Source organism: Etheostoma cragini, chromosome 18 (genome assembly GCF_013103735.1).
Source record: "Etheostoma cragini isolate CJK2018 chromosome 18, CSU_Ecrag_1.0, whole genome shotgun sequence".
Lineage (NCBI taxonomy): Eukaryota > Metazoa > Chordata > Actinopteri > Perciformes > Percidae > Etheostoma > Etheostoma cragini.
The window spans coordinates 2,331,856-2,343,652 of NC_048424.1; the positions used below are offsets into that span (position 1 = coordinate 2,331,856).

The 11,797-nt window shown below is 40.9% G+C and overlaps 2 protein-coding genes across 2 annotated transcripts in view; one reads left to right on the forward strand and one right to left on the reverse strand.

The window, feature by feature from the left end:
* Nucleotides 1-2,006, reverse strand: part of pex3 (peroxisomal biogenesis factor 3) — a 9,141-nt gene extending 7,135 nt beyond the window's left edge. The window contains exons 1-4 of the mRNA XM_034900767.1: nucleotides 1,765-2,006; nucleotides 757-888; nucleotides 571-652; nucleotides 278-291 (exon numbers count right to left, since the gene is read on the reverse strand). Coding sequence (XP_034756658.1) covers nucleotides 278-291; nucleotides 571-652; nucleotides 757-888; nucleotides 1,765-1,837 — 301 coding nt within the window. The 5' untranslated portion in view covers nucleotides 1,838-2,006. The remainder of the gene's footprint in view (nucleotides 1-277; nucleotides 292-570; nucleotides 653-756; nucleotides 889-1,764) is intronic.
* A 351-nt stretch (nucleotides 2,007-2,357) lies between these two features.
* adat2 (adenosine deaminase tRNA specific 2) lies at nucleotides 2,358-5,103 on the forward strand. Its single transcript, XM_034899407.1, has 6 exons — nucleotides 2,358-2,651; nucleotides 3,371-3,475; nucleotides 3,950-4,100; nucleotides 4,184-4,290; nucleotides 4,579-4,651; nucleotides 4,986-5,103. The coding sequence occupies exons 1-6, from the start codon at nucleotides 2,556-2,558 to the stop codon at nucleotides 5,012-5,014; spliced, it is 561 nt and encodes a 186-aa protein (XP_034755298.1). The 5' UTR covers nucleotides 2,358-2,555; the 3' UTR covers nucleotides 5,015-5,103.
* The last annotated feature ends 6,694 nt before the right edge of the window (nucleotides 5,104-11,797 follow it).

Below are 11,797 nucleotides of genomic sequence, written 5' to 3' on the forward strand. Positions count from 1 at the left end.
GCGTCCTCTGGTGGACAGACTATGTAACACCATCACTAACAGGGACGTTGTAGAGCGTCCTCTGGTGGACAGACGATGCAACACCATCACTCATAACATGCCTGACAGTCCGTGTTTAGTTTTTAATATTTATTTATCTGAAGCATTTATTTGTCATTATAAATGATTCTGATGATTGAATATTTAATTTTTGAAAAACTTTGTTTCTTTTTTTAAATCGGCCATTATAAACGCCGGTACCCATAGATCAGGTAATGCCTAATATTGGCCGGCCGACATACCGGTCGGGATCTAGGCGAGATCACAACTTTGTTTCATGCACGAGTCCCATTGCACTTTATTGCACGTTTTTTATGTCCCTAAAAACAGTAAAGTAAGAAGTTTGGCACTCAAAAACATCTAAAAATGACACAGTGGGACATTTGTGTTGAATAATGAATATTAGGGCTGCGACGATGTGCTTTGGTCCTGATTCGATTCTTTCACCCTACATGGCTACGATTCAATATGTATCGCGATTTCATTCATTGCGATTCTAAAAGTATTTCAATTCAATAATATCGTACTCACTTAGCCTTGAGTAGTGCAGTGAGGCTTTCTGAATTTAGTTGACTGATGATGGCTTCTTTCAGTGGAGGGAGCATGGACAGCACTGCAACACACAAACAGTATGAACAGTCACGTAAAAAGTACAAAGATGTAGTCTCATTGGGGTTTTTGGGGGGGGCTAAAGGAGTATTATTCAGAAGTCATCACCGGTCATGTTGCAGGTTCTCTGGTTGCTTTCAAAGTGGAACTGTCGTCTGGCCTGAGCGATGTACTCGGTGGCCTCCTTCTCCTGGATATCTCTGATCTTCTTCTGGGCATATCTACCCAGAAAGTACACTCCTGGGGGTCACCAACAATTAATACTTATTAGCAAATGAGTTTATTAATTAATAAACTACCATTGAGGAGCTTAGCGATAAGTTAATAACATTAGGGCCGCACATTAAATCCGTTTTTATCTTCATCACAAAACCAACACATCACAAAAGAAAGTGATTTTTTGAGTTACTTGAAAGAAACTACACTTTATAAATGGTGCCTTTTGTGTTCCGAGCTCAATGTGTTTAATAAAATAATGTCGGAAATAAATTCCTTTTTGTTTTTATTTTATTCAACAAGCAACTTGTTGCATTTAAGCACAATAGGAATATAATAGCAGCAGAATTACACTTTAAGATCTGTTTATTTATTTAAGCAATTATCATTAAGGCGATATAAACAACGTCATAGCATATTTCCCTGATACCGTGCAGACCGGATATGCTAACATGTAGCATTAAAGCACGGATTGAACGTCACGCAAAACCTCATTCAATTTCCTGGCAATTTAAAGATGTCTTGCTCTTTGCGAAGTCTCAAATCCAACATAACTAACTAAATACCAGGATTGGAGGCATTTTCACGCGATTACAATCAACACATTACGCAGCATTAGTTTTTTTTTTATAATTAATGAAAGTAACGTTACCTGGTTGGTTGTCTCAGAACCGTTAGCGTTACTTTTATGTTGGAAATGACGCTGTTTATTAAATAATATACATGCCGAACTGCAAACACATACTGCTCGATTCGTACAAGCTTTCTGAACATAGTTTTAAAAGCATTAACTAGTACCGGTAAGTAAAACAATATAAAACATGAAGATTTTTCAGTGCAGTCCGGCGTGTTGCTGAAGTTATTAGCTAGCTTAGAAGCTAACATGAACACCAGTCGTACCTCCAACTACAGCTCCAGTGACAATAAATTTCCTTTTGTGGCGTTTAACAAAATTCCAGACAGATGAAAACATGGTCGGACCGTGAGGGGTTCACAAACTACAGCTGCAAAAACCCTCCGTACTTTTACCTTTGTGCTGACTAGTTTACGGGCATGTTATCTGAGGACTTAATGCTAGTTAGCAACTCCTTGCTATCATGCTAACTGTCAAAGGTTCCAAAGTGTGTCAGTTAAGGTAGGTAGCGCGAACCGGATGTGTTCCGGTTTAGGATTTCAAAATAAAGTAAGAATAAAGCTTCAGACCAGAGTGGGTCCTACAGACTTTATCGTAAAAAACAAAACGTACTACATGCTACATGTACACACATACTACAAAATACAGAATATGAATATATAAATGAAATAATTAATACATAATTAATACCAAAAATTTAGGACAGCTTCCTAAAACTTGGAGGCATGTTTTAATGCTGGAAATAGACTTCATGAAATTTAGCTTTTATTTTACATGCAAAATCCCTTAATTGTTGGTATACATTCGGCCAATAGTAGGGAGCTTGACGCAACAAAAACGTCAGCACGACCGTCAGGATGATGCGCAGCAATATCTGGGAGCTGATTGGTCATGTCTAAAACTGGTCCGTCCAATATTATCTTCCCCACTGTAGGTGCGTGACAAGTGAAGCGCAGCTGGCTAAATTGTGACAAAAAAGTTAAGGAATAAGTTGCAAAGCCTCGTCAAACGCCAATAGTACGACTTTTGTTAAGTAGAGTTAAGTGACAGCATTGCCATGGGAACAGAGGAGGGCCGTAAAGCGGATTCGGCGAAGAGTTTCTATCCGGGTGATGAGGAAATTGAGAGGTGGATGTCCAGCGCCTTTGACATGGTTAGTCAGTTGTTCATTTACCGTCTTTTTTTATGATTTAGCATTCAGTCATTAATGGGAAAGTTCCAAATATTTGCTAAATACAAATAACTGTCACATTATTATGTGTAATAAACATTATAACAATGCAAAACATAACGAGTGCAACACACAAAAAGGACAGAAAATAAATGTAAATGAACATGAAAATAAACAAGCAAGAAATAAACAAAAGCAGTGGATGAAAAAAGGTTATTTGCAGAATAATTGATAACAATAATCAGTTGCAGTAATAAAGATAGAGATACCTTATTTATCCAAAACATTGGATAAATAACCCTCCTCACACGAGGACCCTGGACCGAGGACTCAGTCCCATTTTTAGCCCAAGTCCAACTGGAATTACATGGGACAGAAGGACGTAGCAGGACATGTATTAGGACATGTAGCAGGACCACGGCAAAAGCTGCAACCAGGATTTTGGAGCCTCCCTGATCCAACAAAATACATACATACACATAGGCACACAGACATATACAAATATACAATATATATATAGTACAAATAAACAAAGGAACATAGTCTATTGTTCCCTTACAGTAAAGTTAGTTAATCAACTAGTTATTCATAGATGTGTCGTGCGCTCCGTGAGTTGGTTTTCTCCTTTGAACTATCTCCCTGTGTATCTTCCTGGCTGTGTGGCTGCTGCACGTTGACATGCTTCGACTGTTTCACTGCAGGCCAAAGATGCTCTGGAGAACGGAGAGGTGCCGGTCGGATGTCTGATGGTCTACGACGACAAAGTCGTGGGCAAGGGGCGGAATGAAGTCAACGAGACCAAAAACGTAGGAAAAATGAAAGCATGTCCTGTCTCCAGTGGGTTTCCTGTTCTGGTGATGGAGATGGAGCAGCTACGTCAGTTTACTAAACATGCAGATCAGCACAGATCAAATTACGTTACTGTTGTTTTTTGGTTTGTCATTCAAACACAAGCAGGTTAAGGTAAACACAAGCAGGTTAAGGTAAACACAAGCTGGTAAAGGTAAACACAAGCAGGTTAAGGTAAACACAAGCTGGTAAAGGTAAACACAAGCTGGTAAAGGTAAACACAAGCAGGTAAAGGTACCAAACCCACCACAATAACTTCATATTTGACTACCAATGTCGACATAGAAGACATTTTATCTAGAAAATACATTCATTGTTAAAACCTAAAGCAAATGTACAGGGAGTTTGGTATTATATTCATCCAGCTGAAAGATTATACATATCATATCTGTGTGTGTGTGTGTGTGTGTGTGTGTGTGTGTGTGTGTTAGGCTACTCGCCACGCTGAGATGGTGGCCTTGGATCAGCTCCGGGACTGGTGTTGCCACAGCAACCTGGATGTGAGCAGCGTGTGCGAGCGAGCGGTCCTGTACGTCACCGTGGAGCCATGCATCATGTGTAGTGCAGCCCTGCGCCTGCTCAGTATCCTCGCCCAACCTGTGTGTGCGTGTGTGCGTGCATGCGTGTACGTGTGTTTTAGCTGTTGTTCCTTCACCAGCTGTCAGACATCCCGGTGGTCGTGTACGGCTGCAGGAACGAGCGGTTTGGAGGCTGCGGCTCCGTTCTGGACGTTTCCTCTGCAAACTTGCCTCAGACTGGGACCACGTTCAAGGTGTGCGTTTGTCCCCGGTGTCTTATTTTGTGTGTTTGTTTGTTTGTTTGTTTGTCTAGCTGCCATTTGTGTGTTTGTTTGTTTGTCTAGCTGCCATTTGTGTGTTTGTTGATGTTTGTGGAAAACCTTCAGAGAAGAGTGGAGGCTGTTAAAGCAGAAGATGTCCAACTGTCACATTTGGATGTCTACATACTTTTGGCCTCTGTGTGTGTGTGTGTGTGTGTGTGTGTGTGTGTGTGTGTGTGTGTGTGTGTGTGTGTGTGTGTGTGTGTGTGTGTGTGTGTGTAGTGTGTTTCAGGTCACAGAGCAGAAGAAGCTGTAGAGATGCTGAAGACATTCTACAAACAGGAGAATCCAAACGGTGATCAGAAACTCTTTAACCATTTGCTATCTATATTTTTTTCTTTTCCTCCTTTATCAATCATTCCCCGTCTCTCCTCCTCTTCTTTCTCCTCTTCTCTTACGTTTGAGAACTTTTTGTGTCTCATTTGTGACTTTTTATTCCTGACTGTTATGTGACTTTTCTCTCCGTTTAATAACACCATCTTTTCATCCTTTCTACATCATGTTTTTACTTTTATCTTCTTTGTTTCTTTTTTCATTGCATTGCTTTTATTAACTGTTCTTTTGTTTTCTTTGACTCATTTCTTTCTTTTTTCCCTCTTTCTAACCGTGCTATACTTTGTCTTTTTCAGCCCCGAAACCTAAAACAAGGAAGGACTGACTCCCGGGAAAAAAACAGTTGACTATTTGGTTTTTATACTGCTTGTATTTACCGTGCTGCTAACCTTTTTGTTCTTTTTGTAATGTAATAAATGACATTAAATAAGTGAATGTGTGTTTCGTACAGACTTCCTCAAACATGAGTTGCTTTCCAGCAGAGGAGCAGTCAGCCGGCTAACCTCTCTCGGTGGAAAAACATTTACCATAGACGGGAGAAATTAAAGGTATTGTCACTTTCCAGCGATAAACCTCCAAAACATCCGCTGTTCATGAACTACAACTCTGTGTCATGAACTACAGCTCTGTGTCATGTTGAACTACAACTCGTGTCATGAACTACAACTCTGACATCTTGAACTACAGCTCTGTGTCATCATGAACTACAACTCTGTCATCTTGAACTACAGCTCTGTCATCATGAACAACTCTGTGTCATCATGAACTACAACTCTGTCATCTTGAATTTCAGCTCTGTGTCATAAACCACTGTGTCATCTTGAACTACAGCTTTGTGTCATGCACTACAACTCTGTGTCATCTTGAACTACAACTCGGTCACCTTAAGCTATAGCTCTGTCATCTTGAACTACAACTCTGTGTCATCTTGAACTACAACTCTCATCTTGAACTACAGCTCTGTGTCATCAGGCACAACAACTTGTGTAATCTTGAACTACAACTCTGTATCATCATTAACAACAACTCTTGGTCATCATGAACTACAACTCTGTGTCATCTTGAACTACAACTCGGTCACCTTAAGCTATAGCTCTGTCATATTGAACTACAACTCTGTGTCATCTTGAAGTACAACTCTCATCTTGAGCTATAACTCTGTCATCTTGAACTACAGCTCTGTGTCATCTTGAACTACAACTCTCATCATGCACAACAACTTGTGTAATCTTGAACTACAACTCTGTATCCTCATTAACAACAACTCTGTCATCTTGAACTACAACTCTGTCATCTTGTGTAAGTCCATACTTTCATCCACTTATAGAATAGCTGCAATCAAAACAAAAAACATTAAATGATCAACATTAATAAGTGTGTGTGTTTAACATGAAGAATGCAACGTTGTATTGGATCCTATGTTGTTATCTAGGTGACGTTTTGCTTCTCAGCCAAATATAATTAGACTGTTCATCACCACGCAGTTCACACGTAAAACACACCACTTCCTGTCTCCTTTTTCTGAGAACAAAACAGACAAAGTGTGTGTGTGTTTGAGTCAGCGCTTCTCAACAGGAGTGACCTTCACAGCTACACACACACACGCACACACACACACACACAGGCTGACACAATTCAGACTTTCTGTTGTTTCACTTCCTCTCAGACACACACACACACACATACTGTGGCAAATCGGAGTGTGTGTGTGTGTGTGTGTGTTCACAGTATCTGCAGCTGGGAGAAGGTGAAATAAACGTGTGTGTGTGTGTGAGCCGAGTGTCGGAGAAAGTGCAAGTACATGTGGGTACATCTGTGATGTATGTGTGCATGTGTGTGTGCGTGCATGTGTGAACACACGTTTCAGACGTCCTGCTGGTTTTTCCAACATTTCAAACTCTTCTCACTTTGTTGTTTACACGCTGGATCTTTTTTAGGTTCAACGCCTTTTCTCTCTTCTTCTTTCCTGCTTTTAGTGGCTGGCAACTTCCTTCCTTCACCACTTCCTTCCTTCCTGCTTCCTTCCTTTCTTCCGTTGTTGTTCTTTCTTCTGTGCTTCCTGCCTTCCTCCATCTTTTTATCTTTCTACATTTCCTTCCTTTTACTTTACTTCTTTCAGTAGATTATCATTTCTTTGTTTGTGTAACAGTTTCCCTTTTTTCTTCCTTTCTTTGTTTTTTACTTGGTTGATTTTTTTTACCCATTTGCTACTTCCTTTGTCTTTCTTCCCTCTTTTCTTTCCATCTTTTAGTGGCTTTTTGCGGTTTTCTGTTTGTATTCCTTTACATTTTCCCTCTTTTTCCCTTCTATCTTGCTTATTTCCTCCATTCCTCCATTTTTCATGTCTCATCCCTTTTCCTTCCTTCCTTCCTTCCTTCCTTGCTCCCGTCCTCATTCCTTCCTCCCTCCCTTATTCCTTCCTTCCTAGCTCCCTACCTCATTCCTTCCTCCCTTCCTCCCTTACTGCTTCGTTCCTAGCTCTTTTCCTCATTCCTTCCTCTCTCCCTCCCTCATTCCTTCCTTCCTTCCTTTCTCCCTTTCTATGTTTCACCACGTCAGTTTTTTGGTCTTTTATACTTCCTCTTCATGCAGACATGTAGAACACATGCACAGTCATCATCCTTGCTAAACACCAGTACCATCACATGTGAAACAGCTTTCAGTGCACACATCTCACATGAACACATCATTTTAAGTTAAATCAGATTCATTATTCATCACAAACACATCAAAACGTGGTTTTATTTCGACTTCAACACGAGTCCAGCTCCTCTCTGCTCGTTACCGTGTAGATTTATGCTAATGAATGCAGCGCAGAATGTTCCAGAGTTTTCGAATGTGTCACGTCAGAGTTGAGGTGTTAATGAAGAGACGACACACACGCACACGCACACACACACACACACGCACACACACACAAACAAACAAACGCACACACACACACACACACAGAGCAGTGCAGTTAGCTGTTGACTGTTGTGTTAAAACTCTCCTTGCCAAACTGACAGTAACACACAAATTTACACACACAGAGACACACACATACACACACACAGACACATTTACACACACACAGACACATTTACACACACTGTCGATCTCCAAACTAATAAGCAGTGTAATATGAGATGTCATCTTGTGTAAAGGTGAAGCAACAACACTGTCAGAGAAACAAAGTGTGTGTGTTTTATTATTTCACTACAACGGACCTGAGAGGAGGTTTTTGTTTAAAGAGGAAGCGGTGGGGGGGGGGGGGGGGGGGGGGGGGGGGGGGGGGGGGGGGGGGGGGGGGGGGGGGGGGGGGGGGGGGGGGGGGGGGGGGGGGGGGTTAAGCCTGTGTTCAAACAGGAAGTGTTGCGTTGATGTGTTTTGTGGTTTGACATTTTCATCTTTAGTTCAAGAGGAAACCAACTGAAATGGTGTCTAGCCCCGCCCTTCTGCTCAGTGCTGGGGGAGGAATGAAACACTCCGTCTTGTTTTCTTCAAACATCCTTTCTACTCTACTCTTTTATTCCATCTTTTTTTTAAATATTTCAACATTTCCCCCTCTTCTTTATTTCTGTGGTTTATAGTGTCAGTTTCCCCGCTTCCTTCCTTCCTTCCTTCCTTCCTTCCTTCCTTCCTGTTTACAACTTCCCTCCCTGCTTCCTTCCTCCGTTTCTTGTCTGCATTCACTCACTTTTCTTTGCTTTTTCCTTTCCCATTTTCTTCCATTTTTTAATCTTTCTAAATTTTTCTTCTGCTGACAGGTTAGGCTCTCCCTGTAAAAACACACGCTAGACAGACGTTTGTTAACGTGTTAAAGGACATGCAGAAATATTTACTCTGACACCGCTTTGGATGCCATCAGGTGTGATCTCAGGTCGTAACTCGTGATCAGTGACCAATCAGCATTCATTAGTGATAAGTACTCATTCATTCAACTTCCGACCTACAGTATAATCCATGTTGAACTCGCAAAAACTACAATAAATCAGAGATTTCCAGCTCCATAGACTCCCATTCATTTTGCACCCGCCTTAGATCACCCCTGGTGGGACTCTGGTGGAACTGCAACCAAATTCAGTACAATGGGGCTAAATGTGAACAGGCTCTCGGCAGATGGGCTCTGGGATAAATTACCATGGCGATGTACACCCGGAAACAAGTGACCCACCGCCCCGACACACAAAGCCCTGGGTGGAATGTGAAGTTACCTCCGTCATCCCAAATCTCGTACACGCCTCTGGACAACTACCTCAGTTTTGTTCTTCATTCTGCTTTATTTACCCAGTGTGTCCGCTCCTGTAACTTGTCCCACTATGTGTGAGTGCTGTTCATTTCATGTATCCAATTGTGATAAGAGTTTGGGTTTCCATGGTGACAGAGAGCTGGAAGAGGCAGTCAAGAGGATAGGCCACATTTTAAATCGCTTCACGGTGTGTGTGTGTGTGTGTGTGTGTGTGTGTGTGTGTGTGTGATAAAATGAAATAATAGCGTTACAGTTTTGTGTTTTTACATTTGTTTGCACATATTTCCATTTATCTATTTTTATATCTTAATTGCCTTTTCTGAGATAATAAAGTCCATGTTATTGTTTTAAGTGAAATTCAATTTAAAAAAGAACACAAACTGTCATTTATTTAATGTATTTGTGTCAAGATGACATATAAACTTCTTTTCGTATTCTATTTTTCCCGGAGACGTTTGCAACACTTGCCAAAGAGCGTTTTTTGGAATCAATCATGTTATTTTGGAGAATTACAAAAAACATTGATGTAGGAAAATGTGTCAATTTAACCCAAGGACAACATTAGGATTAAGGCATTAAGATCAATTTCCCCCAAAATTGTTTTTCATTCCTCTTTTTAATCAACTTCAGCATGGGTGTGTAAATGTATGCAAGTATAACACGCAACACTTCAGTGTTTTCCTCCCAGGATCAGGAACCTTTTGTGCACACGGCGATCCACCTGACAGGTGTGGCACGTCAACATGCTGATTAAACAGCATGATTAGTACACAGGTGTGCGTCGGGCTGTCCCAATAATCAGCCTCTTGATATGCAACACCTGTCAGCTGGAAGGAGACGTACTCCCAAAGTAACAGAACGAGAGAGAAAAAAGCCTTTTGTGTGCAAAGAAAAAGTCTAAGATGTTTTATTTTTAACTTTTGGGCAACAAGTATTGCGTTTATATTTTTGTTGGGTTACATTTCCGGGTACTGAGGTCACATATGTATAATGAGGCAAAGCTACTTCCTTCCATGGGACCTATCTTTCGAAAAAAAAAAAAAAAAATCAAATCAATGGGAGTCAATGGAGAAATAATTTATTTTTTTGGTCCGGTTTGAATTGTGCCGTGCATTTTCACAAATGATGTGTGTAAGTTTTAAAAAAGTTATTCGTCAAAAAATTTGACGTAAATAAGTTTAACAACACTTATTTTAGTCAAATTATAAATACTCCCATGTCTTCACCATCTTCACCACCCCCCCTGTTCCCAGGGTGCCTGTTGTAAGAGATTGGTAAAGGCTGTCTTCACAGTCCACATTGCAGAAGAACTAAAAAGGGAAATGGACGTTTTAAATGCAGTTTGAAAGATAAAAACTCCATTCAGCCACTTTGGGGATATCAATGAAAGTGCCCTGCCAATCTGAGTCTGTAGGTTTCAATGAGTAGAACATCAGTAGGCTGTAAGCTGCAGGATAGGTCACAAATCTTTTCTATCATGAAGACTAATAAAGCTGTCATTAGTCAGGACAACATAAGGGTCATGTATTTGAATGACCGACCAATGCTGTTGTTTTCCAGTGAGGACACGCCCCCTGTGAGGTCATCCCTCTGTTCCCAGGGCGGTGATAAGAGATTGGTAAAGGCTACTCTCGCAGTCCAAACTGCAAGAGAACAAAGGCAAATGGACCTTTACTTTCTTTTTCACTTGTCCGGGAAAGAATTAAAAAAATAAATAAATCTATGTGCCCAAGGTCCAGTTTTACTGGGTCCAATACTACTGTTACCAAGGAAAATGCAGAGAAAAAAAAAAACACACAAAAAAGGTCAAACTTTAGAGGAAAAAAATGTCAAAGTGTCACAAAAGTAAACAAAAACGTCAAAAAAATTGTTGAAAAAAAAAGTCACTAAAGCTTAAAAGTGACAAAAGTGTTAAAAAAAATAGGTCGGAGCAAAACGTCAAAAGCATCAAGGAGCAACTCTATTCTTGATTGGCCGACGGCACAAATCAAATGATTCACGATACAATGACACCCGAGACCCGGGCCATCGGGCAACACTTTACTGTTGAACCCAGGAATGACACAAATCCACTCAGCCACTGTGGAGATATCAATGTCATGAAAATCAATAAATCTGCCCGCGAAATCTGGGGTTTCAATGAGGCTACGTTTACACTGGGCGGCCATTTTCCTAAACAGACAGGTCAACCTCTTTGTTTTTAAACATAACATCGTGCACAGCTGTCAGTTTTCAGAGCAGTGTTCGGTTACACGTAGCCGTGTATGAACGCCGTCAAGAGCACGCCAAACCTGGAGGTGACGAGAAGCTCAAGCCCACGTTAGCCAATCAGAATCCCAGCAAGGAATCACTTTCTCTCTCTTATCTTCTGCTCTTCCTCGGCGGCCTAAACCTCCGTCTGTCTCAGTTTACATGCAAACGAAGATTTCCAAAATCTGGCCGGAGGTTTTAGAAGGAGGTTTTCAGAGGCAAATTCTCTGTTTGCGTGTAACAACAACCATGTCCGTGTAAACGGGGTCTGAGGACATCATCTACAGGCTGTAAGACCTAGGAGACACAACAGAACTGACTCAGGGAAACAAAGAAGAACAAAAAAAAAGAAGAGAAAAACACATGGCTGATAAAACCCTTTGAAAACGTCTCCTTAATGATATTAAGAGGCTACTGAGCCGGGGAACAGGAAGTCAAGCTTTATTGATTTTGTACCAACATCTAGTGTGTAGTGTGACTCATGAGATGAATAATAATGCTGCTTAACACATTATTAATGGTTGCTCGTTTTGTAGCTGATGAAGGAATTCATTCACATGAAGAAGTTCATACCAGAAAAGCAGATTACAAATACTGAGTGTGTGTGTGTGTGTGTGTGTGTGTGTG

Excerpts from the sequence above, each read along its gene's own strand:
- adat2 (XM_034899407.1), top strand. The coding sequence starts at position 2,556 with ATGGGAACAGAGGAGGGCCGTAAAGCGGATTCGGCGAAGAGTTTCTAT. Across the intron at positions 3,476-3,949 it reads AAGTCAACGAGACCAAAAAC|GCTACTCGCCACGCTGAGAT; the intron begins GTAGGAAAAATG and ends TGTGTGTGTTAG. Across the intron at positions 4,101-4,183 it reads TGCAGCCCTGCGCCTGCTCA|ACATCCCGGTGGTCGTGTAC; the intron begins GTATCCTCGCCC and ends ACCAGCTGTCAG.